Source organism: Melanostigma gelatinosum (genome assembly GCF_949748355.1).
Source record: "Melanostigma gelatinosum genome assembly, chromosome: 3".
Lineage (NCBI taxonomy): Eukaryota > Metazoa > Chordata > Actinopteri > Perciformes > Zoarcidae > Melanostigma > Melanostigma gelatinosum.
This window is the reverse complement of record NC_136636.1, coordinates 24,250,048-24,276,707: the sequence shown is the minus strand read 5'-3', so window position 1 is coordinate 24,276,707 and position 26,660 is coordinate 24,250,048. Positions and strand designations below refer to the sequence as shown.

General features: G+C 43.3%; 2 protein-coding genes across 3 annotated transcripts; one reads left to right on the top strand and one right to left on the bottom strand.

The window, feature by feature from the left end:
* Nucleotides 1-9,495: 9,495 nt before the first annotated feature.
* On the bottom strand, nucleotides 9,496-13,391 carry LOC306797363 (scavenger receptor cysteine-rich domain-containing protein DMBT1-like; the record flags this gene model as incomplete). Its single annotated transcript, XM_079296701.1, has 6 exons — nucleotides 9,496-9,506; nucleotides 9,856-10,044; nucleotides 10,832-10,999; nucleotides 11,691-11,939; nucleotides 12,975-13,247; nucleotides 13,388-13,391. 6 exons carry the CDS (start codon nucleotides 13,389-13,391, stop codon nucleotides 9,496-9,498), a joined length of 894 nt encoding a protein of 297 aa, XP_079152827.1.
* A 6,157-nt stretch (nucleotides 13,392-19,548) lies between these two features.
* Nucleotides 19,549-25,541, top strand: acot8 (acyl-CoA thioesterase 8). Of its 2 annotated transcripts, XM_079266436.1 has the most exons (6): nucleotides 19,549-19,705; nucleotides 20,553-20,689; nucleotides 20,882-21,107; nucleotides 23,078-23,238; nucleotides 23,997-24,188; nucleotides 25,203-25,541. In XM_079266436.1, exons 1-6 carry the CDS (start codon nucleotides 19,551-19,553, stop codon nucleotides 25,319-25,321), a joined length of 990 nt encoding a protein of 329 aa, XP_079122562.1. In that variant the 5' UTR covers nucleotides 19,549-19,550; the 3' UTR covers nucleotides 25,322-25,541. The 2 variants fall into 2 exon arrangements, with proteins under 2 accessions (XP_079122562.1, XP_079122561.1); XM_079266435.1 differs by lacking the exon at nucleotides 25,203-25,541 and having other exon boundaries at nucleotides 23,997-25,184.
* The last annotated feature ends 1,119 nt before the right edge of the window (nucleotides 25,542-26,660 follow it).

Below are 26,660 nucleotides of genomic sequence, written 5' to 3'. Positions count from 1 at the left end.
TAATGGCGGTCTGATGGTGTAATAATATTAAATATTTAAAAAAAATGTAATTTTAATTTAAAAAGTGGGATTTTTCACAAAATAAAAACATGAATTATAAAAATTCCCTTTGTAACATTTAAAATTAAAAACGTACAATTTAATAAATGCACTTGAGCTCCTTCCGGCAGACTTGCCACCTGCCGGCAGTCGTACACACTAGCGAGCCTAGCTTGTGCAGCTAACGTCAGCTAACAGCGAACTTCATTCATTCAGCAACATTCATACAAATATGCTAAACTGGCTGAAATCGGGGAAACTGTCAGGTGGGACATCTGAAGCTATCGGTCGTAAAAGAGGAGAGGGACAGAGAGAGAGAGAGGAATCGGAGGCGAGGGGAACGGAGAGGTGCGTTGGGGACAGACTGGGAGAAGAAATCGAGCCAGAGTCAGAGGAAGATGAGACGGAGGAGACCGAAAAGGAGGAAGGGATTGCACAGACAAATCGGGAGCACATCGGCCCATCGAGTCAAGGTGAAAAAAGAGGAAACGAGGGTGAGCATCAGACTGGGAAAAAAATGATTGAATATGATGAAAAGTATCTGTGTCTGGGCTTCACTTGGATTGGCAACGCAGATTGCCCAAAGCCACAGTGCGTGGTGTGCAGTGAGGTTCTGGCTAACAGTCTGAAGCTCTTATTTACGTCGCCACCTGAACACCAAGCATGCCAGTGCAAGTCAAAAGCCCCTTACATTGTTTATATCGAAATTGGAGGAGTTACAAAACAGCCAAAAACAACTGGAGTCTCATTCATGTGTTGGGTCTATAAATGACGCACTACGGGCTTCATATCTGGTTACAGAATAGCGAGAAAGGGGCTACCGCACACAATCGCCGAAGACGTGAGCTCGCCAGCTGCCAGAGAGATGGTGGAATGTATGATTGGGGAGAAAGAAGCAAAAAAGTTGGACATGATCCCGGTGTCCAACAACACTGTGTCGCGCCGCATCGATGCTTTGTCCGAAGACATCCTGGCTTCATTAGTCGGTCATTAATTGTAAATTAAATGTGATAATCTGCCTCTGAGCCTGTGCGTGTGTCCTCGCATCCGTATTGCTCTTTAAAAGTGACGCCTTGTGTCACTGAAAGTTATTGAAACTTTGTTGCAGTGTTTCGGCACGTTTTCACACCTTCAGTTCGTTTGCTTTGTTCCGATTCAGGGATTAATATGATACAATGTTGCAGTTGCCCCTTTGTTCGGTTTGTGTTCACACTGCAACATTTAACAGCGGACTAAATATTGTAAACAAATGCCACGCGCGAGCAAACTGTTCTCTCATTGGTCCGATTCTTATGCGGCTTAAAAGGCTCTGTTGCTTTTTTTTATTTATTATTAAGGGGGGTGGGGGGGGGGGGTGCGCGAACCCGGTCGGGATGTAGAAGGGGGTGCGCGGCCTAAAAAGTTTGGGAACCGCTGAGTTAGAGCAAGAAAGTTGAGGGAGAGCAAGGAAGCCTAGCCTGAGATGACCTCAGCTTTCGGCACTGCCGACTGGCAAAACACCTCTACAGTGATGATTATTGTGTCTCTTTATTTGTATTATTAGTTACTATTATTAAGTATAGTGATGATTACTGTGTGTCTTTATTAGTATTATTAGTGACTATTATTAAGTATAGTGATGGTTACTGTGTGTCTTTATCAGTTACAAGGATTATTAGTTGCTATTATTAAGTACAGTGATCATGTGAACAGACACAAACTTATTGAAAGTCTCTCCAGCTGTTAAAAAAATGTTTTGAATGGCTGCAAGGGCGAGTGGTGTTTCTATGTTAGTGTATCGGGAGTCTATGTCAATTGAAAAAAGGAAGGTGTGACCGGGTACCTTTTTTATTTTGTTAATGCATTCATGTGTGTCCTTGAGGTATGGGGTGAAGTTTGGAAAGTGGGTTGATGAAATGGTCAATGTACTTGGTTATCCTGTAGGATTCCGAGCCGCAGTCGCCTACGATGGGACGGCCGACCGGACCATGAGAATTCATCCCACCTTCCACATCTCCAGGATTAAACCTGTCAAGGAGAGCCCGCTTCAGTCTTTCCCCAGACACCCCCCCCCCAATCGATCAAATGCATAATTTACCATTACAGTTTTCATCCTGCATGCCTGTTTATCCAACTCTCCTGTCGTTTCAGGTCCTGTCGCTCACACCCTATCACCACTCATTCCTCTCACCTGGTCTTCCACGCCCATCTCACCTGCAGCCCATTCCCTCACCCTGCGAGATTGTCTTGTGTATTACTGCCAAGCTCTTCGTTATCCTCATTCCAATATCTGATCCGCCTGTTCCGACCCTGTCTGCCTGTTTTCGACCTTGGATTCTCTGCCTGCCCCTTTTCGGATTTCTTTGCCTGTGTGACCGACTTCCTGTTTTGACCCTGCCTGAACATAGTAAATTGAACTATACTTGTAACGATGCCTCAGTGTCGTGCTTTTGGGTTCCAGTGCGCAAGTACTTGTAATCATTACAACTGCAACTTTGTACAAACCTATAGGGGACGACCGAATTCACGGGGCCCCTTTAAGGAAAGGGGCGTAACCCTGGTGACAGAGGGGGTTAAAGGGTGACAGGAAGTGAATGTGTGGGATGTTTTTTATGGATGGAAATAAACGGCCACAAGGTGCAGCCAAAGGGAATACTCGACTCCTTGTTTATTTCCACACACCTACATTGGTGACCCTGACGCTCCTGGACGTTTCCAGAAGAAAGAATGACGACGCACGCAGTTTCGCTGAAACTGCCGGAGTTTTGGGCGATGTGTGGTTCGCTCAAACTGAGGCACAGTTTGCCCTCAGAGACATTGCAGCGGACGCGACAAGATATTATTATGTCGTGGCGGCTCTCGGCAGTTCGACAGCAGGCAGAGTGGTGAGCATTCTGGAAAATCCGCCAGAGAGGGATAAGTACAATACCCTGAAAGACCGGCTGTTGAACATTTTCGGGCTTTCGGACTCTGAGCGGGCTCGCCGGTTGCTTGCTCTGAATGGCCTCGGCGACAGCAAGCCGTCGGAGCTAATGGACAAAATGTGAGCGCTGCTAGGTAAACACGAGCCGGAGTTTCTGTTTACGGAACTTTTTCTGCAGCAGCTCCCGCTGCAGGTGCGGGCCGCTTTGGCCAACACCAGGATTACCGATTGTCGTGAGTTGGCCGTGAGTTGGCCGTGAGTTTTTTTCTGGCGGGCCAACAAAGCTACACTGCCGCGTTGAGGCCGGCCCTAGCCACGGCGTGACCGGGGGAGACAACGATCGTCGCCGCAGCAGCAGCAGCAGCAGCAGCAGCAGCAGCAGCAGCAGCAGCGAGCCAACGGCGGGGAGCTACCAGTCTGTGCTATTACCATGCAAGGTTTGGGCCACGGGCTACAAAGTGCCGTTCACCATGCAGTTTCGGCAGGACAGGAAATGCCAGGGCCGGCGCTGTGACTGCCATGGGCATCAGTTGGGAAGGCAGGCTGCTGTTCATCAGGGACGACGTTTCCGGGCGACGCTTTCTCTGTGACACGGGGGCGCAGAGGAGCGTTGTGCCTGCATCGCGGGTGGACATACTGACGAACGGGCAGGGCCCCCCGCTGGAAGCCGCGAATGGTACCCCCATACGGACTTTTGGGACACGGTGCCTGGAGCTGTGGTTTATGGGGCAGCGTTTCAGCTGGGACTTTGTGACTGCCAAAATTGCCATTCCCCTGCTCGGCGCATATTTCCTATGCGCTTATGGGCTATTGGTGGACGTCAAGGGCCGCCGCCTGATAAATGCTGTGACTTTTTGCTCTTACCCATGTACACTAAGTGGAGCAGGCTCTACCAGGTTGACTAACATGCTTGCAGCGGCTGATGAGTTTCTGCGTCTGCTGGCCGAGTTCCCAGACCTCTCGCAGCCCACCTTCTCCTCCTCCACGGTCAAGCATGGGGTGGAGCATCACATCTCTACCACCGGCCCACCGGTACATGCCCGGGCCCGGCGCCTAGATCCGGCAAAGCTCACCATCGCCAAGATAGAGTTTGAAAACATGGAGCGCCTGGGCATCATTCGCCGCTCCGACAGTCCATGGGCTTCACCCCTGCACATGGCCCGAAGCCTGGGGGCGGGTGGCGCCCGTGTGGAGATTATCGCCGGCTCAACGAGGCAACAATCCCGGACCGCTATCCGGTTCCACATATCCAAGACTTTTCTACCCACTTGTCGGAGAGCGTGGTGTTTTCGAAAGTGGACCTGGTACGAGGTTACCATCAAGTGCCCTTTCACCCGCTGGACATTCCCAAGACTGTGCTGATCACTCCGTTCGGCCTGTTTGAGTTCTTGAGGATGCCGTTTGGCCTAAAAGATGCAGCGCAGACGTTCCAGCGTCTAATGGACACGGTGCTGAGGGACCTGCCTTTCCTGTTTGTCTACCTGGATGACATCCTGGTGGCCAGTTCATCAAGAGCGGAGCACAGGTCTCACCTCCGGACTCTATTCGAGCGACTCAGCCTGCACGGGTTGATCATCAACCCGGCTAAGTGCCAGTTTGGGTTGACCACCATTGACTTTCTGGGTCACCGCATCACAAAGGACGGGGTGCTCCCCCTCCCGGCAAAGGTGGAGGCAGTGACTAACTTTACACGCCCACTCACGGTGAGGGCCCTGCAGGAGTTTTTAGGCATGGTGAACTTTTACCATCGCTTTATTCCCCGAGCAGCGCAAGTGATGCGGCCCCTGTACGAAGCCCTGAAAGGCAAGGCCATCAAACAGCTGGTGGATTGGACTGAAGAGAGGGAACTTGCGTTTGTTGATGCGAAAACAGCTCTGGCAAACGCAACAATGCTGGCACACCCGTCACCTAAGGCTCCGATTGCCATCACCACGGACGCTTCGGACTACGCGGTGGGCGCGGTGCACGAGCAGTGGGTGAAAGGGGCGTGGCAACCGCTGGCCTTCTTCAGTCGACAGTTGCAGCCTAATGAGCGGACATACAGCAAGTTCGATCGGGAGCTCCTCGGCCTCTTTCTGGCCATTCGGCATTTCCGGCTCCTGCTGGAGGCTCGGCCGTTCACTGCGTTTGTGGATCACAAACCACTGACGTTTGCCATGAGTAAGAGCACCGAACCATGGTCTGCACGCCAGCAGCGCCAGCTCTCCTTCATATCAGAGTTTACCACGGATCTGCAGCATATAGCGGGCAAGGAAAACCTGGTCGCAGACTGTCTCTCCAGGGCTGTCACCGGGGCTGTCCAGTTAGGCTTGGACTATAACAAGATGGCAGAGGATCAAGTTACAGACCCGGGCGTCCAGGAGTTGAGGACGGCAGTCACGGGACTGCGGTTGGAGGAGGTCCCGTTTGGCGAAACTGGCGTTACGCTCCTGTGCGACGTCTCCACAGGCCAGCCGCGGCCAGTTGTTCCTGACGAATGGAGACAGCAGGTTTTCAATGCTATTCATGGACTGTCCCACCCGGGCAAGAGGGCGTCTCAGAAGTTGATCTCAGCAAAATTTGTCTGGCACGGGCTGAAAAAGGATATATGGAGGTGGGCCGGGACTTGTGTGGTGTGCCAGCTCTCCAAGGTGCACCGTCACATAAAGGCCCCGTTAGCACAGTTCTCGGTGCCAGAAAGGAGGTTCGATCATGTGAATGTGGACTTGGTAGGACCTTTGCCCCCATCCCGTGGGTTCACACATCTCCTCACGATGGTAGACCGAACCACTCGTTGGCCAGAAGCTGTCCCGTTGTCATCAACAACGGTGGATGAGGTGGCTCGGGCATTTATTCAGGCTTGGGTCGCCAGGTTTGGAGCCCCAGCTGACGTTTCCTCGGACCGAGGCCCACAGTTTACATCAGAGCTCTGGAATGCAGTTGCAGGAAGCCTAGGGGTGAAGCTCCATCGCACTACCGCCTACCACCCACAGGCTAATGGCTTATGCGAGCGGTTCCACCGGTCGATGAAAGCTGCTCTCCGTGCCAGCCTCAAAGACAGCAGTTGGGTGGACAGGCTCCTGTGGGTCATGTTGGGGCTCAGGACAGCCCCCAAAGATGATCTGCAAGCTTCATCGGCTGAGCTGGTTTATGGAGAGCCACTGCGGGTCCCGGGGGAGTTTATCCCCAAAGTCACAGACCCTTGGTCTGCAACCCAGCAGCGGGAAACGCTCCTGGAAAAAGCCAGGCTGTTTAAACCAGTGCCCACGTCGCAGCACGGCCTTCCGCAGTCATATGTCCCGTCCAGCCTCAGGTCAGCAGAGTATGTGTTTGTTCGCCAGGACGGCCACCGTGGACCCTTTCAACCCCCCTATGTCGGGCCGTTTCGGGTGCTGGAGACCGGAGACAAAACCTGCAAGGTCGACATGGGTGGCAAGCTGGAGTACGTGTCGGTTGACCGCCTTAAACCAGCACATCTGGACCTGGACCAACCTGTACGGTTGGCTGAACCCCCACGGCGGGGGCGGCCTCGTGCCCTCCCACCTCAGCACGACAGGACCCGGAGGGGGCCTTCAACGGTGGTTCTGCCTCCAGCCCCAGAGACACGGAGTCGGGCTGGTCGGTTGATCCGGGCCCCCAAACATTAATGGTTGGGACTAATCTCGGGAATTGGTGAATTCCAGGGGTAGGCATGTAGGGGACGACCGAATTCACGGGCCCCTTTAAGGAAAGGGGCGTAACCCTGGTGACAGGGGGGGTTAAAGGGTGACAGGAAGTGAATGTGTGGGATGTTTTTTATGGATGGAAATAAACGGCCACAAGGTGCAGCCAAAGGGAATACTCGACTCCTTGTTTATTTCCACACACCTACAGTAGCATGCATGAAGATGATTTTAGGGTACTCCTCACAAGACTCTGCGATACGTGTCTGTTGAGAACTGCTCTCTCTTTTGCTTGCAAGCAAATAAATTGACTATTACAACTTTGATCCTTCATCAAGACTCTGTTTCATTTGACATTGATTTGAAAACACTTTACACTTTTCTCCCGAATAGTTTAAGAAATATTCCACAACACTATCAAGTGTTGCTGTTGCTTTGTATCCATGGCTCTGTGTAATGCAAATATGTTGTGTGGCAAATTGTATTTCTCAATATCTGAAGATTACTAAATCAACAGGTGATAGATATTTTATTAAGTACCAGTGTGTATCCGCCCAGTCATGACACTTATTAGAGAAAGTGTATGGATATGCCCCAAAACAAATAGCTGTTCGGTTTGTACAGGTAATGACATAGGTGGCAGTTTTTGCCACATCAAGATGCGATATATACCAACGGCTTTTTTTGGTAACATCATGAATGCTGGTGTTACAATCATAAAGCAATTCAACTACTTGATCTTCCCTTCTTTTAACTACCATTTACATGCTGTTAACTTCTTATCCCCGTTATCTGTCTAATGGACAGTGTCTTATAATGCGGACATACCGGGGGGCCAACAATTGGTCGAAACCTCATTACATTTAAAATTCATGAAGACAATGCCAAAAGACAGCATGTATGGAATTAGTCAGGACAGTCATTCAAAATGTTATCATGGCTTTGAAACTTTGATATGCATATTTGGCACAATGTAAAACAGAATAAATGCTCAGTGAATTGAACTGCTTAAAAAAGGTTAAATTAACAGAAAACTGAAGTTTGAAAATTAAAAAGGAAGCCACTTTTCTTTTGATTCTGTAACAATGTAACGAACTAATAATCACAGATATGAACCTTTTGATACTTCCAATTCAGATTTCGTGACCAACTACTCTCGCTTTTGGGAGTTAAACATACCGTCCAAAACAATAAAAGCGAGCCCCAGAGCATTGCCCACGAGTTATACAGCAGTGTGTATACTGGTAATTCCATTCAGTGTTTGCCGTCCATTAGATTAGCCAAACCACAAACCCATCTGTCCACAAGAGGTGGATGACCATGCATGCAGCCACAGCAGAGCACTGAAAATAGAATGCAATTTGTTGCAGAGGAATGCAGGATCGGCCGTGGACAAACAGGGAAATGCTACAGACACATATACACTGCACCGATCGCATGATCATCCTGGTGGAGATAACAGGAAGACAAGTGGACGCTTTGGAATTACTCAACATGCCCTCACTGGAACAATGGTGTGCCTCAAGGATCAATACTGGGTCCCATGTTGTTTAGCTTGTACATCAATGACCTGCCTTTAGTCTGCCAATAAATGTAAGGCAAGGCAAGTTTATTTGTATAGCACATTTCAACAAGGTAATTCAAAGTGCTTCACATAAAACCATTAAAAGCATCAAAACATAAGGCAAAAGAAAAGGAGATTTAAAAACAATTAAGAACATTCATTAAAACATTAAAAAAAACTGCAAGAAATAAAATGCAGTAGTAAAATGCAGAAATGCAGGAAATTGATTAATATATGAATTGAATGTGGTTCAATTTAAGGCAGCAGCAAACAGAAAACTCTTCAACCTTGATTTAAATGAGTTGAGGGTCTCAGCAGACCTGCAGCTTTCTGGGACTTTGTTCCAGATATGTAGAGCAGAAAAACTATGAATTATGAAGTAATGTATGTTGAAGACGCTGCTCTTTCTATTGAACTGACGGCAACCATGGACTGCATGCATCTGGTTCAGCAATTTAGGTTTCCAGCTGAACAAAGAAACCGGATGTTTTTATTAAGTAGAAAAGTTCAAGGAGGTGTCGGATTTTAAATATTCTACATTTGAATGTGTGCATTTTAAAAAGCATGTCAAGATGGCCAGTGCTAACAAATTCAACCTGGCTAACTTTAGGCATACGAGACAATACCCAATTGGCACTGAAGCGCTTTGGTTTTGCCTCACAACTTGCATGTGTGCATGCAGCGTCTTCTCATCACTTGAGAAGACAAGCCACACGTTTGCCTGCCTCATTTTTCCGCTTTTCTTGAGTTAGTGTCATCTGTTCACCGGCACTTTCAAACCAAGTCCTGGAACATGAGCATGGCTCGAGCTGCTCGTAACTTCTGACATGCAAAGTGCACAAAACATCAAATGGGACCAATATTTACAATCATTTTGGAGAGGACCAATGCGTTGCATTTTGGAGAAGCAATGCATTTCATGTTATATTTTAGAGGTTAAGTTTTGTATTAAGACTGATCGTGGAGTACTAGATACACTAATAAGAGTATTTTCTCATAAAATCGGTAGGTTTTAATGTCTTTTCATGCTAAATCTGTTGGTTAAATATAACTGAAGGGTGTGTAATTTCTGGCATGTTAGCCTGTGCGAGTCACTCTCGCTTAAGTTAGGGCTAGTTTGAGCATGTGCGATAGTCTTGTCGCCATGTACCCCACATGAAACGCGGGTTCATATTGCAAGGGTGCAGAACAGCTAGATATCAAGTAATGACACCAAATATGTTGATTTTGAGCAGAGTAGAAATGATTGAATGAAATATGAGTTTGAATATTGATTTTATTTTTGTATACTCTTGATGTCATTTTGTATTTAAATACAGATATAGATGGATTTTAGACACAGCATTCGGTCAGTCCTCTCCTAAAGATCAAGACGAAAAGAAACATTGTTATGAATTCAGAACAGTTCACTGTGCTGAGATGTCAGCTCTGATACCTGGTTATATTTCGTACTCACAGGTTTTTGGTCCAATGGTCGGTGTCAACAGATGTCCTACTGCAAACCTGCAAGGTTAAATTAATAATGTTTTAGTAATTTTCCAATTATATTGATGCAGAAAAAAGGTGCAGCTATACAAACTTACCGTCACAGACAACACCAGCATCCTCAGAATGACCACAGTTGTGGGTTCCTAATCCACTGTGTGTACAGTGAGTTAGTGATGACTCAGTTCCCAAACACTGCAGGTCATCCAGCCAGATTGGTCCACTTCCTTGTCCAAAATGTGCCAGTCTTGGTGCCAACAGGGCCCAGCCACAGCCCAGCTGGTGACACACCACCTGAGCATCATTCAAATCCCAAACGTCGTCACACACCGTCCCCCAATTGCCGTTGTGGAAGATCTCCACTCTGCCAGAGCAGCTCCTTTTAGAGTTGACGAGTCTCACTGTGGTCACATCTGGTTGAAGTGAAAGCAAAATATCCGTCAACCTACATGGCAACAGACGTATTGGGCAAAAGCCCCATCTCTTCAACGCAACGGTACTTTATTATTTGGCTTATTTATTATTATTATTAATAAACATAATCATAATCATCTCTTACATACTTTCTTCACACATTATTCTTCTGAGGTGACGATGAGATATGATCTGGAAAATGTAGGATTCTGTGATGCACCATATTTCATACCATGGCTGTAAATGAGTAAAAGTAAAAAGCGATGAAGATAAAAAGAATGACGTTAATTTGTCATATTTAGGCAATTGTTAAAAAACTGTAAAGCTTCAAATTTCACAAGTGGGATATTTACTGACGTATTTCATGTCATAGAACAAAATGCTTGAATCTCTTCAGATTGTGTTAACCACAGACCTCATTTCAGGCATCTTACCAAAAACACCTTCAAAAATGCCATTGACTTCCATCAGTTGAGCACTTCAACTCATTGCTGGGTTTTAGGACAAATTCCTTCAGCACTTTATTGCAACTGTATCGTTTGTGAGATTGAATGAAACATAACAATAATTTTTCTAAATTATCCAGTTATATTTTGGAGGAAAAAAAAAAAAAAAAAAAGTGTAGATGTACAAAGTTACCTTCGCAGATGACACCGGCATCCTCAGAATGACCACAGTTGTGGGTTCCTAATCCAACGTGTGTACAGTCTTTTAGTGATGACTCATTCCCTGAACACTGAAGGTCATCCAGCCAGATTGGTCCACTTCCTTGTCCAAAATGTGCACTTCCTGGTGCCGACAGAGCTCTGCCACAGCCCAGCTGTTGACACACCACCTGAGCGTCATTCACATCCCAAACGTCGTCACACACCGTCCCCCAATTGCCGTTGTGAAAGATCTCCACTCTGCCAGAGCAGCTGCCGTTAGAGTTGACCAGTCTCACTGCGCTCATATCTAGTTGAAGTGAAAGCAAAATATCTGTCAACCCACATGGCAACAGCAGTATTGAGCAAAATCCCAATCTCTTCAATGCAACTGTACTTGCTCATTTAGCTTCTTTATTATCATTATCATCATTTATTATGAACTCTTTACATATACTCTCCCTTCACACATGATCCTGAGGTAAAGATGTCTGGAAAATGCGGGGTTCTATGACACGCAATATTTCTTACAATGGATGTAAATTAGGGGTAAAATAAATTGACATAAGGATGATTAGTCTCATTTAGGCACTTTTTAGCAACCATCTTTTTTTCAGAAACTTTAAAGCTTTAAATTTCATGAGTGGGATTTTTACTGATGTATTTTATGTCACAGAACAAAATGGTTGAATCTCTTCAGATTGTGTCAGACCTCATTTCAGGCATCTTACCAAAACACATTTAAAAAATCCCATTGACGTCCATTAATCAGGAACTTAAACTCATTGCTGGGTTTTAAGACCAATTACTGGAGCACTTTATTGTAACTATATTACTGCATTGTTTGCAAGATCGAATGACAAACATGATTTTTCTAAATTATCCAGTTATATTTTTCCGGGAAAAAAAAGAAATTTCTAGATGTACAAAGTTACCTTCACAGACGACACCAGCATCCTCAGAATGACCACAGTTGTGGGTTCCTAATTCTCTGTGTGTACAGTCTCTTAGTGATGACTCAGTTCCCAAACACCGAAGGTCATCCAGCCAGATTGGTCCACTTCCTTGTCCAAAATGTGCCCTTCTTGGTGCAGACAGAGCCCTGCCACAGCCCAGCTGTTGACACACCACCTGAGCATCATTCAAATCCCAAACGTCGTCACACACCGTCCCCCAATTGCCGTTGTGAAAGATCTCCACTCTGCCAGAGCAGCTGCTGTCAGAGTTGACCAGTCTCACTGTAGTCACATCTGGTTGAAGTGAAAGCAAAATATCCGTCAACCTACATGGCAACTGTAGGTTGCAAATTACAGCAATATTGAGCAAAGGCCGCATCTCTTCACTGTAACTTTACTTGATCATTTAGCTTCTTTTTTATGAACTCTTCCATATCATACTTTCCCGTCACACATTATTCTTCTGAGGTAAAGAAGTTTATCTGGAAAATGTAGGGTTCTATGATACGCAACATTTCATACAATTGATGTAAATTAGCGGTGAAAGCTATAAGAGATGAAAAGAATGAAACAAAACTGTGTATGAACTGTGACAGCTGGATCTGGGTACATTGGGAGTTGAGTCACAGGTTATTGTCAGGATGATGGAGATATCTATATAGTGCTGCAGGGATGACATATTTATATGCCAACCCAGAAGTTAGCCTCAGTGGTTCGCTGGACAAAAAGCCAATGGGATTTTAGATTATTGCAGGAAATCAGCTCTGTGGCTAAACCAGTTTATGACAAACATGTTCTGTTCACCAATATCATTTTCACAAATTAACACAACATTCAGGATATTTAAATCAGAAGCAATTGACAGAAGTAGAGACAAAACCTTTAAAACAAACAAATACACCGCTGTGTGGCACTAAGCTCAAGGCAGACTAGAGTTCAGCATGATGATGTTCATTAGTCTCATTTAGGCACTCTTTAGCAACCATCATTTTTAAGAAACGTAAGAGCTTCACATTTCACGAGTGGGATATGTACTGACATTTCATATCATAGAACAAACTACATCCCAGTCAAAAATCCCATTGACTTCAATTAGTGTAGAAATGCCAACTCATTACTGGGTTTCAGGACAAATTCCTGGAGCACTTTATTGTAAATATATTATTGTATAGTTTGAGAGATTAAATGAGATTAATAAACATGTTCTTCAATTCTCCAGTTACATTTGTGGAGAATTTTTTTTTTGGAGATGTATAAAGTTACCTTCACAGACGACACCAGCATCCTCAGAATGAACACAGTTGTGGGCTCCTAATCCAATGTGTGTACAGTCTTTTAGTGATGACTCAGTTCCCAAACACTGAACGTCATCCAGCCAGATTGGTCCACTTCCTTGTCCAAAGTGTGCATTTACTGGTGCTGACAGAGCCCTGCCACAGCCCAGCTGTTGACACACCACCTGAGCGTCATTCCCATCCCAGTCATCGTCACACACCGTCCCCCAATTGCCGTTGTGGAAGATCTCCACTCTGCCAGAGCAGCTGCTGTCAGAGTTGACCAGTCTCACTGGAGGACTCAATGCTGCACCAGATGTTTGAGGAACTGTGAAAATATAGATATTATACAAATGTGATAAACCGGCTACTTCATTCAGGATAATGTGTGATTCGGTAGTGTATGACCACCTTTAGAAATATGTGATGCAATCGAAAAAGCCAATTGTGGAAAATAAGTGTGTGTACCCATTGGTCTCTGTCCCAATGATTGCATTTCACACAAACACTACCAATTTTAAGCATAAAATGTTTGGAATTCAGTAAATACTTGTGGTTATTCTGAATGATGGCCCCCAGCAGAAAGGAGGGGGTCTGAGGCAAAGCACCCATTATTTTGAGGTAAACTGCTTTACTATCTCGATTAGTAAAACAAACTCCTTAGAGTGAGAGGGAAAAGATTGGTTAATATTAATTCCATCAGTGTTTCAGAAAATGAATTCCTATAAATGACTAACTTCAGTGGGAATACAATGATTTCTCAATTAATTACAAAATAAAGTTAATTGTGGGCCCATTATTTTTGGTGTGTCACAGTCATTCCAGTGAGCCAGCATCCACAATACCAGGGCCATGGCCCACCTAAATGAAACCGGGCCATAATCAATGTTAGCAATTGTACCCGAGTTTACCCTGCAATGATATGTTAAAATGGCTGCTGTGAGAAGAGCGCATCATTGCTAACTTTTTCTGCCTGCTCTTTGGTGCTGGGCAGATAGTGTACAGTGCGTTGATCAGAACTTTGCCACTGAAAACTAATTCTCTGTAGTTTCCATCCTCTCTGCAACTCCCTTCACATTACAAGAAATGATTTGATCCATTGTGAATATGAAACATCAATTAGTGCAGCTTTATATAAAGAAGAATTTAAGCTTAAACCTGATGATACATCAATTACTTTACCTGTCCATCCTGTTAATGTCTGAATTAGCAGGAGCAACAGCATTCCACGAGTCCCCCTCATCACGGGCCACATACAGGAGATAGGACCCACACTTGCTGAATCGGACAAAAGAGGCACTTTCACAAACTGCATCACCGCCGACTCTTCTGGCTTGCTAAATGATTGACTCCAATCCTAACGCAGGGTACATCCCAAGTCTCTTTATATGCACTTTTCGCAGCAGCCAATCTGGCGCATAATTGCAGGGTAAACACAGGTGTGATTGATCAAACTGATGAAGGTCCCATTCTATTTAGTTTCAAATTCATTCCAGTGAGCCAGCATGCACAATACCAGGGCCCCAGCCACTTAAATGTAACAGAGCCATTTAAAAGAAATCACACCTGTTTTTACCCTGCAATTACATGTCAAAATGGCTGCAGTGAAAAGGGCCTATTGCATCCACATTTCCCTCACATGCGTCTTTTCCTCGCGTCTGGGACTACATCCCAAGTCTCATAATTGCATCCCCGTTTCCCCTCACTCGGGTCCTTTCCTTTCGTCTTGGTCCCTCCCACCAGGGATGCATGGAGGAAACCATGCGAGGAGAGAGGAAACGAGAAAATATGTTTGAAGATATATGAGACTTCCTTTCCTCAGTTGCGTCACGTGAAGCGACGTCTGTTTCTGATGAAGGCTCTGATCACAGCTGGATCAGCTGTCAGTAGGCTTTAACAGCTGGAGAGACTTTTGAGAAGTTTGTGTCTGTTCACGTGATCACTGTACTTCAGAGGTCTTCAACGTTTTTCAGGCCAAGGACCCCCAAACTGATAGAAAGATGGAGCAGGGACCCCCGACTATATATATTGTATACAATTGTGTTTTATATTAAACTGGGTCTAGTGCCATGTATAAACCTCTTTATTGTGCATTCAATACTCAGCTATTTAAATAATACACAGGTTCATATATTCATGTTTTTATTTCAAACATGTGCAAGGTACAGTGAGTAGGGTGGCCGTGTCACTGCCATTCATAAACATACATTGTCAGCTGACACCAATGCCAATATCAACATTGTCTGTCAATTGCATGATAATCATGCATACAAGCTATTCAAATTGACGTTTTTTATTTTAAACATAAATGTGGAAACGAAAATGAGTGATGGCCTTTTAGTGCCACTGCCATGCAGTGGTGTATAAAGTACCCAAAAGCCATACTTAAGTAAAAGTAAAGATACCTTACTGGAAAATGACTCCAGTAAAAGTAAAAAGTCACCTCTTAGAATACTATTTGAGTAAAAGTCTTGAAGTGATATTTATTGTACTTAAGTATCAAAAGTAATTTTCGGATATTAAATGTACTTAAGTATTGAAAGTAAAAGTACAAGTAAATGCTGTTAATAAAAAAGCAAAGGGTCAGAATTTTGAGAATTATGAAGTTTATTCTTTTAAGTGCTGTGGCACCATGACCAAGGACATGGAGCTGTGTTGAACATAATCGGGTTGGCTGTGAACCATTCATGAGCAACAATGTTCAACATAATATATTGTACATCAGTATACTTTTGCATCTACAATGAACTTATCATCGTAATTGCTACATTCTAATAGAATGTAAAGAAGCTACAGTGTATAGAATGATTCTATTGAAGTTATTCCTTTTTTAAATGTTTTAGACGAGTCACTCATCACTTTAAAATAGTGATTAGAGCTGATTTAACTTAGACATGAGATTGATCTTCTCATGTCACTCTTTTTATACAATGATATAAATTCATCCCCGTTTTATTGATATCTTACATTTTTCGTGCGTTTTTCCTGCAAAAGTCCAGCAACATGAGTCTGTTTTGGCTTGTTACATGCATACTGTCTTTTCAAAATAAACTTCCATCTTCACAGGAAACAACTAAGGTTTAGGCGATGAAACTACTTGGTTAGGTTTAGGAAAATATCGTGGTTTGCGTTAAAATATCTACGGAAGTGGCGTTGCTTAAGTACGGAAGTCACGTCACAAATAAATCAACATTGGCTTCTCGTTTCACACACGGCACAAACTGCGGCCTCCTGGAGGAAACACAGTGTTAGTTTGACCCATCCACCTCTCCTCATCCCACCCGTCCTGTGTGGAACTCTACTCATGTAGTCGCCCGCTAGCTATAGCATGTAGCATCCTGGGCATCACTGGGAATCACAACACCGCGGCTTTGAGAGCACTTGTTTGCAATTGTGCATTAACGTGATTAACCAATGATTTAACTTGCTGCTAGGACCACTGATTCACCAAACCTGCTTGCGTGCAGTCTGTGTTCCACCACAGTCCCCGACGCTGCTCTCATGATTCATTTTGTTTCTAAAGAGAGATTTGATTTTGTAGCGAGTAACGAAGGTTTCAGGGGAAATGTATCGGAGTAAAAGTATCAGTTTTCTTTGCAAAATGTAGTGAAATAAAAGTAAAAGTCAACAGAAATATAAATAGTAAAGTAAAGTACAGATATCCAAAAAAAACGACTTAAGTACAGTAACGAAGTATTTCTACTTCGTTACTATACACCACTGCTGCCATGCATAAACATACCTGTTATCTTGCATACAATACTGAACTATTAAAATAATGGACAGATTCATGTTTGGGAAAAAAGAAAAAAAACATTTAATAAAAAAATTGTCTCATCAACCAAAGATTTTACGGACCCCCTGTTGAAGACCTCTGCTGTACTGAATAAGAGTAACTGATAATACTAATAACGAATAAATACACACAGTTATCATCGCTGTCAAGGTGTTTTCTCTCTGTTGTCTGTTACCTCTTTTACAAACTGTGTCCTGCTTATAAGTGCAGGATCGATTTCTACCGGTGGAATGCGTTTTTCACATTTATGAATTATTTGCGTCTGTATGTTTGACTGTGACGTCATTATTATATAACCCAGAATATGATTATGGTTTCTCTTCGATGATTTAACTCAGCAAACCAGACACTCTGGAATTGTCAGCCTCACCTGACTGAATGCAATGACAATAAACTATGTAAAACGTGTGTCTCTCAGCTCTTATATTTATATATAATATATATATAAAGGGTTCAGTTCATCCAGCTCTCTCTGACTTTATTTGTATCCATAATAAAAGTTATTGAGGGAAATATCAGATCATGAAAAGACAATTCTTTCTAACAAATGAAGAAAGTTGTTTGTGGTCCTTTTGTTGTTCAGACTACAATGAACATTTATTTAAACCAGATGGTGAATCAGAAAACTAATCAAATATAAATCTTGAGTTTAATCTGTGATCTGTCTTCACTGTTTACATGTTGAGAAAAATCTCATCAATCCGATCAGCTGCAGCATCCAATCACATATCTGAACAATGAGGGGGCGTGTCGGCCGTTAAAACACTTCCTGGAAGTCTGTTCTCGTGGGTCCTCGTTCATGGCTCCTTGGAGATCCCTCCTCCCTCCTCGCTCCTCGGTCCTCCGAGCTAAATAAGAGCTTTGGGATGGCCGTCAATATGGCTGCGCAGAACAACTTCCGGTTCAAGCGAGGAGCGAGGAGATGACGATTAAGAGACTTGGGATGTACCCTGAGTCCCTCCCACCAGGGATGCATGGTGAGACGCAAATAAACCATGGGTACATCCCAAGTCTCTTAATTGTCATTTCCTCGCTCCTTGATCCTCGCTTGAACCGGAAGTTGTTCTGCTCCGACATACATGCAGCCTTAATATGTTTTACATTCTTATTTTATTTTTTATAATTTTTTATTTTATTTTTTATTTTTTACTTTTCTCTGTGTATATAATTTATTGACCCTAGGGTCACATTGTGTTTTTTATGCTTTTAAAAGTCTGCTCTGTTAAGCACTTGTGATATTATTGTCTGTGAAAAGCGCCATATAAATAAAATTCATTCATTCATTAACTGGACACTCAAAATAGAATGCAGTTTGTTACAGAGGAATGCAAAATCGGCCGTGAACAAACAGACGCACATATACACTGCACCGATCGCATGATCATCCTGGTGGAGATAACAGGAAGCCAAGTGGACGTATTGGAAATACTCAACATGCCTTCACTGTAACATTGGTGTGCCTCAAGGATCAATATTGGGACCTATTTTATTTAGCTTGTATATCAATGACCTGCCTTTAGTCTGCCAATCTGTCAACAAACAAATGTATGTTGATGACAGTTCTTTATACACACGTGCAAAAACCGAAAAGCTGCAAACAAACAAACTGCAACCATGGACCAAGTATCTAATTGGTTTAGCAATTCATGTTTACAGCTGAACATAAAGAAACCTGATGTTTTTGTTCAGAAGAAAAGCTCAAGGTGGTGTCGGATTTTAAATACCATTGTGTTGAATCTGTTTAGATCTGTTTAAAAAGCATGTCAATAATATGGCCAGAGCGATCAAATTCAACCTGGCTAATTTTAGGCATATGAGACAATACCTATAATGGCCGCCAGCCTCTTTCTGCATGCTATGATCTTCTCCCGCATAACACATGTTAACTTATCACAAGCAAGCATGACTACCCAGAAACAAATCAAATCCCTTTACAAACAAAAAACACTTGACTGTATGGCCAATAGCTATCACCAATGCCAATGGTTTTTAAAAAGAACAACAGTTTTTAACATTTTGCAGATGCTTGCCTCATCTTTAAGGTTTTACATGAGCTTGCACCTTCCACACTGACTCAGTTCTCAATGCGCAAGGATAGTACCGGCAGGGCAACAAGGTCACCTGCCAGATGGGACTGTGTTGTACAAAACAGGTGGAACAGGTTTGGCCAAACATTCTTCTCAGTCAGAGCCACTCACGACTGGAATAAAGAGATTGAATTCAGTGAGAGCCCTGATTTCCTATAACAAGCTGAAGAGATGGCTTCAAGCAAACCTAACCGGCAATCGTATTACCTTTCCTCTACTGTTACACATATTGTTTTTATATACTTTTACTTCTGTGATATATTGATGTATTATATTGTACTATGTTGTATTGCATTGTATATTGTATTGTATCGTGTCATACTGTGTTGTAATAACTTGCCCAGGGACATATGAAAATAAGCTCATTAGTTTAACTTGATACAGGCAAAGGTGACTACTGTGTGCAGAAGGAAACAGTACATGCTATTGTACTCTCAGAAATATGAGGGGGGGGGGGGAACGGCAGCTAATTGAAAACCTCAGTGAGTTAAAAATACATTTTGATCTAATTGATATTCTGCAAGAAGTATGTGTTGTTGAATACTAATTCAGTATAAGTATTCAGTATTATTATTTATTTAAATGATGCAGGTACCAGACGTCCCGATCCACACTCCATACCAGCTGGTGGCGGTAATTCACCTGAATGTTTGCCAACCGCCAATAATCCCCAATGAAGAAGAAGAAACCCCCCCCCCCCAACCCCCAAAGAAGTAGAAGAAGAAGAAGAAGAAAAAGAAGTGGAAACATGGCGGAGAGGGAAGCAGGTGATAGCGGACCGACCACGAAATCGCCTGAAGAGGAGAGCTCGGAGTCTAATCCGTTGCAGCATGCCCAGGACCTCAAACACGTCCTGGTCACCAGCGTTTTAAACCTGGAAGAGCTCGACGTAGACCTGTACAGGTAAGCCAGCTGAGGGGAGTTTGTCACTTTACCTAAATGGCGATAGTTGCAAAATGAATTCTGAATTACCACGTAACGTTACTTAAGAATACCCTTAAACTCGGATGTGTTTAAAAAAAGCTCCAATATGTCTGATTTAATAATACGTGGGCTCTCAAAAAACAAACTAACATGGATGCCCCATAAGAGCCAACGGCCGTCGTTTAATGCAACTGAACCCCAATTCACTGGTGTTATATTGCCAAAGCACAGTGTTACATTCAATATAAAACAATGACTGGGGCAATTCTACAAATCTACGAACTTTTGTTGTGTTATGTTACTTACTTTTGTATTTAGTGGGAAATAGTTCCGTAAAATGGAGATTTCGCCACTATCTCTGCTGTTTACCCAGTATGGTCAAGAACACAATAACAAAAAAAAAACGTTTTAGAAGCTGAAAGTCAGCACTTGCATCTAATGAGTCCTTTTCAAAACCAGAATATGTCTATCCATTTACTTCCGCCCACACTGGAAGCATGCAGAGGTCATAATGTAATTAGTTTGCACTCCCATGGGCATGCTCAAGGGGGAGAGAATATTGGAAAGCACCCATCAACACTATCAATAAATACAATGTAGCTATACAACGACACCAGGGTTCAAAGGTTACATCTTTGAATGACACCTCGTTGGTACAGTGTCTATGGGCAGTAATTCAATTCACAAAGACAGGATGCATTGTATGGCTTTTGTATATGATGGTGATGCGTTCGGCAAATACGTTGCATCCTCTCACCGTCGGCCCAACCTCCAGTGAGGCTCCAGTACATATATTTAAATTGCTTCTCTTATGTTTTTCCCCCAGAGGGACGCACCACTGGGTGCCCCGCAGTCAGCGTTTGTTTGGGGGTCAAATAGTGGGTCAGGCCCTCGTAGCCGCCGCCAAATCTGTCGGCGATAATCTCTATGCCCATTCTCTCCACTGCTACTTCGTACGGGCAGGTAAGACGTGGTGTCATTTTACAGGTGCTGGCCACATATTCAAAAGGGGGCTCATAGTTTATTCAATAGATCTATGATTGAATGACTGAAACTACAGAAGGCTTGTGTCGCATCATAATCAATGAAATTATCTGGTAAATTGGCCGCAGTCAGTCTCAGTCACCGTTTTTTTTGGGGGTTTTTTTTGTCCAGGGGATCCTAAGGTTCCCGTGCTGTACCACGTGGACCGCACGAGAGACGGTCGCAGTCTCTCAGTGCGCTCTGTGAAGGCCATCCAGCACGGGCAGGCTATACTGACATGCCAGGCCTCCTTCCACACACTGGAGCCGAGTCCCATACAGCACCAGTTCACCATGCCGGTGGTCCCGCAGCCCGAAGACCTCCTCACGGTCGAGGAGCTCATTCACCTTTATCTCAGGTAAAGCTGCTGAGATTACGCAATTCATCGACGAGTCAGACGGCAGAAAATGCGTTAAACTGTTTTATGTTATCTGTTGATTTGCCTCTCGAATGTGAAGAGTTGCCGCATTTCTTTGTCATGTGTGATCATTAACTGAATACAATGACTTGAGATAATGATCGATAATGGAAATACTCTTTAGCTGCAGCCGTGATCTCGGGTAGACTGATTCTTTTATTAGTTACAAAGCAACGTGAACAAGGGACTTGAATAGACACAAACATACTTGCACAACAAGGCCTACACGTCATTTGTATACTTGGCGGGTTAGATTAGAGGGCAGCGTTAGGAGTTAGTACATCTCACGAACTAACATAAACACGGGCACTTCACAACCTAGGTTCAGGCCTACTCTTTCACCTCCACGTCGTGTGTGTGTGTGTGTGTGTGTGTGTGTGTGTGTGTGTGTGTGTGTGTGTGTGTGTGTGTGTGTGTGTGTGTGTGTGTGTGTGTGTGTGTGTGTGTGTGTGTGTGTGTGTGTGTGTGTGTGTGTGTGTGACTTTTTTTTTTTAAACCTTTATTTAACCAGGTCGTCCCATTGAGATTAAAAATCTCTTTTGCAAGATGTAAGTAACAATACTACATAACATGAAGGAGCAGTTTTTGTTTTTTATGCTTATGTGTTGCTAAGAAGACACCCCAGAAGATGGGTCACTCAGGTATAGTTCCATCATTGTTCAAAGTCAAAGAATAACTTCATGATGTTAGTTGTAATGAATAAATATATTTTAAAATCAAGTACATTTCTCTGGCATTTATAGTTTTCTACTGTACCGAACCGTACCGAACCGTGGCTCCACTGTATCGTACCGAACCCAACCGTGGATTTTGTGAACCGTTACACTGCATGTGTGTGTGTGTGTGTGTAAGTAAATCAATCATTTTGAGACTGCAGTAGTCATTGAAAGTGGCATTTTGTGTTGAATTTGGATAAACCACTTGTAGTATTAGTTGTGTTGAGCTATTTATATTGTCCTTGTTTGAAAACAGCTGAAAGTTTGTACATTTTGCCATAACCCTCATTTGCATTGTGGGTTGAATCATTTTGAGTGCAATTGTATATTTGTTAAAGTCAGCTTAAACAAATGAGATCTTAATTCTGGTGGTTTCATCATGTAGTTAGTTCTCTATTTATTCCTGCAGAGGTTTTATGATTTCTACCATCACCCCAATAAAGTAGAGTTGGATTGAAGACTATAAAACTTCTCTGTGCTCCAGTGGAGGGCAGTTCACTTGCTGTCACTTTCCTCATTGGATCATCTCATACGTGTGAATGATGGATTGACTCCATTTATTAAAAATAATTCAAATGATCTTTGTTGTTAATTACATTCGGGGGTACAATGACATTTCTCAGGCTTCTCTTGACGTAAAATAAATAACGTAAATAAAAACGGTAACGGCAGCGTAGACATAGAAGGCACTATTTAAATTATATTTAGAAAAGCCCTAATTTACAGAGGTGTGTGTGAGTGAGATAGTCTTCAGAAGATTCAAAGTTGTCTTTTCTCCTTTTATTTGCTTGCAAGGGAAGAGTATACAACAGAGTACGTGTTCAGCAGTCTGTAACAGCAACAAGTTAGATTCAAAGTGCAGCCCCCACGAGGGCTCTGCTGCATCCAGCTGACTTTTCACAGCTTCGATACATTCAAGGTAACATGAGGTGTTTTCAACCACCAGTTCTGATTACTGCTTAGTCTGCACTTCCTTTACTCCATGTAAGGAACAAGTTGTTCTGCCACTCTGCAAGCAGTTTTGCTACTTTTCCAGTCGCCATGTTCCTTAATAGATGACGCGTACGTTTTCGTGTGTGTGTAAAATATCTACGATTTAAGAGCAGCTCCATCAACAGCAAACGCATGTTTGTTGTTATAGTTGGCGGTCCCGTTTTGTGATCCTGATCTGTATTTCCCTCTACTGGTCCACAGTGAACCAGACCTAGAGGAGACTTCGAAGCAAGGCCTGAACAAACTGCTGGCTAATGAGGTCCCCCTAGAGATGAAGCCAGTCAACCCATCGCACTTGTTCAGACGCCGAGTGATGCGAGAGCCGAAGCAGCTGTTCTGGGTGCGCGCACGAGGGCATATCGGTAAAGTGGATGAAATGCACATTTGCATTGTTGACATCGCGAGTGTTTAATAGCATTTATGCTACACTGAGTAATATAAAGGTATTCTCCTTTACATTGCCTTCTGTTTGCCTCGTGACTTTAAATGTGCCTGTATGCTGAGAGTCTTTGGGGGTGATGAATGACTAAAGCAGCCAAAATAGGATACAGCATACAAAACAATGACATCTACTGAGCATATACAAATGGAGGCCTTGACTGTTTTTGGCTCTCCTTTTTTGTCTGCTTCAAATCCAAAATTGTCGTTGAGAGCAACTGTGCCATGTCTCATTATCAACCCCCCCCCCCCCCAAAAAAAACAAACGCAACGTGCACATACCGAAATTTGATCGCCGTCTCTGCTCGGCAGTAAATTGCTAATGGACACTTGTATAAACAAACACAATATTACGTTGATTAGTCAAATTGGTTTTGCCGGTTTGCAGCAAAATCAAACCGGTTTAAGCTCGTAAGTAGCCTCAACTCGGCCGTACTGGACTCAAGCTGGACTTTTTGTTTGTGCGTTACCTTTTTTGCGTAATGTTGTTGTAATGGTTTGTGGTGTCCGCACCAAAACAATTACCACCAACTGTGTTGCATGACAATAATCCAGTATCTTGCTTTACCATTTAGAAGCTAATAATGTCCACACCAGGCAAATAATCTTGTAATCGCGAAGAGATTGACTGAAAATGTATACTACTATCTCATCAGTGTTTTATTTGTATGTGTGTATGCAGGCGAAGGCAACATGAAGCTGCATTGCTGCGTTGCTGCCTATGTGTCCGACTTTGCGCTCCTGGGCACGGCGATGCTGCCCTATCCCAACTACAGGGTCCAATTCGCGGTCTCCCTGGACCACGCCATGTGGTTCCACAGCACTTTCCGCACAGACGAGTGGATGTTGTACGAGTGCGAGAGCCCTTGGGCAGGTCGGTGTGTCGTTCACTTCCCTATCTGCTGTACTCCGTTTGTTGTGTCTGGAGATCCACCACAGGGTCTTAATGACCTAGTGCTCAACGGGAGGTTTCCGGTTGCCCAGAAGGAATCCGTGACGTCCATAAAACAGCCTGCTGCTCGATGCGCCGACACAGACACTAGTGACTCCGTTAGCTCTTTCATAAACAAACATGATGATATGTTAATGAAGTTGTTTATTAATAATGCAACATAAGCTGGATCGATTGCCGTCCCGCCATCGGAACAGGTTGCTGGTGTAGGTTACTTTTTAATTTGAATAGAATCAAACCCATTGCAGCTCATACGCTGAAGCGAAGCAGCCAAAGGGGGGACTACAGTGGAAACCTGGGACGATCGCTACACCCCACGTTATGGAGGTCACACTTGCTACATACAGTATATGCACATGTAGTTATACGGTTTGTGTTTACAGTGTTTTAGTTGTTGGTCTGCAGAGGCTTTCACATGTTTGTGCAGGCTGGCAGAAGGATCGTATTTTGACACTTTTTTTTTTTTTTTTTCCCTACGTCGATGTTTGCGCAATTTTAACTAACTTCCTATCAGAGCTAAGATGTTATTTTATCAATCTCTAGACTCTGCGCCCAACTGCTCAATTTAACGATGCTTCTGGAGGAGTAGCATGTCCGCCTGCCGAGCCCCGTTTACCGGCACGTTGAATGTGACTGTTCAATACAGCCCTAGTAATGCATATGATTTTCAATGTGATATTAAAGATACGGTGAACATGTTAAACGGAACACCACGCTGTGATATTGTGGAACCAAGCACAGACAAACCGTTGTTTACGCAGTCGAGACATTGCTATATAATATTGTTTTTAATGTTACAGTATTTTAAGTTAAATGTATTTTTAAAATGTGTCACTTTTCAAATTTGATTACACTTTGGTTAGGTCTAAATAGCTGCATTTGTACATTGGGCATTCTGCTTGAAGTCCAGCGTGTGGTTTGTGTTGTGTCCTGCAGGAGGCAGCAGAGTACTGGTTCACGGCCGACTGTGGAGGAGAGACGGGGTGCTGGCTGCCTCATGTTCACAGGAGGGTCTCATGAGAGTGATACCAGTCGCACAGCCCAGCAAACTTTAAGCACTTTCATGCTTCACATTCTTATATTTTTGTAATTCTAATCGTATAAATAGTATTTTAAACTAATGTTCAGAATGTTTAATTTATAACAAATGCTTATTTTATTAACATGCTAAAATGTAAAAAAACAAATCTGCAATCAATAAAGATTAAAGAGGTTTTTAATGGATGAATGCTTGTCATTTGTTCGACGAGAAGTGTTTCTCATTAAAAAAAGAATTATCCCAAAGCTTGAGTTGTTGTTTAATCAAATGACTTCAAGATGAAATTCTACTGTAACGACTTCGCTGTAACTTTTGAACTGCCGTCGTTCTAAAAGTTCCAACACTTTTTTTTTTTTTGAATTATCTAAAAGTTCCTTAAAGTAGAAACTTGGATGGCATAACATTTGTATGTCTGCACATGCAACTATACCAGCAGCTGTCTCCTCCTCCAGTGTGGTTTCCCCCCCTAATTGCCTGTAAAGATCTGCCTGCTAAAGAGAAGAAATCAAGTTGATGCAATGTAGAGGACCGCGAAGGAACGGCCTGATCCACCAGTATTGGGTGAAAAAACTTAAATTATTGTGGACAGTCAAGGAAATGTACAACCTGATCCACCAATGAGAATCATGGAATCATGGGAGTGCAATCATCGGAGAGCAAGAAAGCCTGGAAAATGTACAGACTGATCCTCCAGGAGAGACTTCTGAAGAGGAAAAGATTGTGGAGCAGGACAGGATGACACTGTACAGATTGTTCCTTCTGCAATAGTACCTTGAGGGCCAATCACATATGTTTTTTTGACGAGGCGGCAGATTTGAAGTGCATAATGCTTGAAGACAAAATGTTAGCCAAGAACTTCTTGACTGTATTTTGAGGACCTGTTGGGTTTCCCTCATACGGCTACAGATGAAATGAGGATATCATATTGTATATCACATATAAAGATGTCTCTTTGGTCTCTTCCAGGTCTCGATCCGGATCAGCCTCCCAGGATTCACCATTTCTATTACAATGTACCGAACATAACGAGTATTACATAATGACAGGCCACGTCCCAGGTCTGGGTTCGATGTATAGTTGAGATGTTAACAGATTCAAATTGGTTTTCTTTTATTTCCTTTTCGAACTGCTTAACCATTTTTATTTTTTTTCTGTGGAGTGATTATCATTAAAACTATTATAGATCATTAAAGCTGTTGTGACTCTTTGGGTTTATCTCAGTATATTTCCTGTTTTCATAAGTCTAACTGCATTCTATCATTTTAGTTCAGCAGCTGATGAGGGCAGACGATGCTTCATTTTCTGATAACTTAGTAAATCCAAGTAGCATGTTCTATTTTAATATCATTTATCTC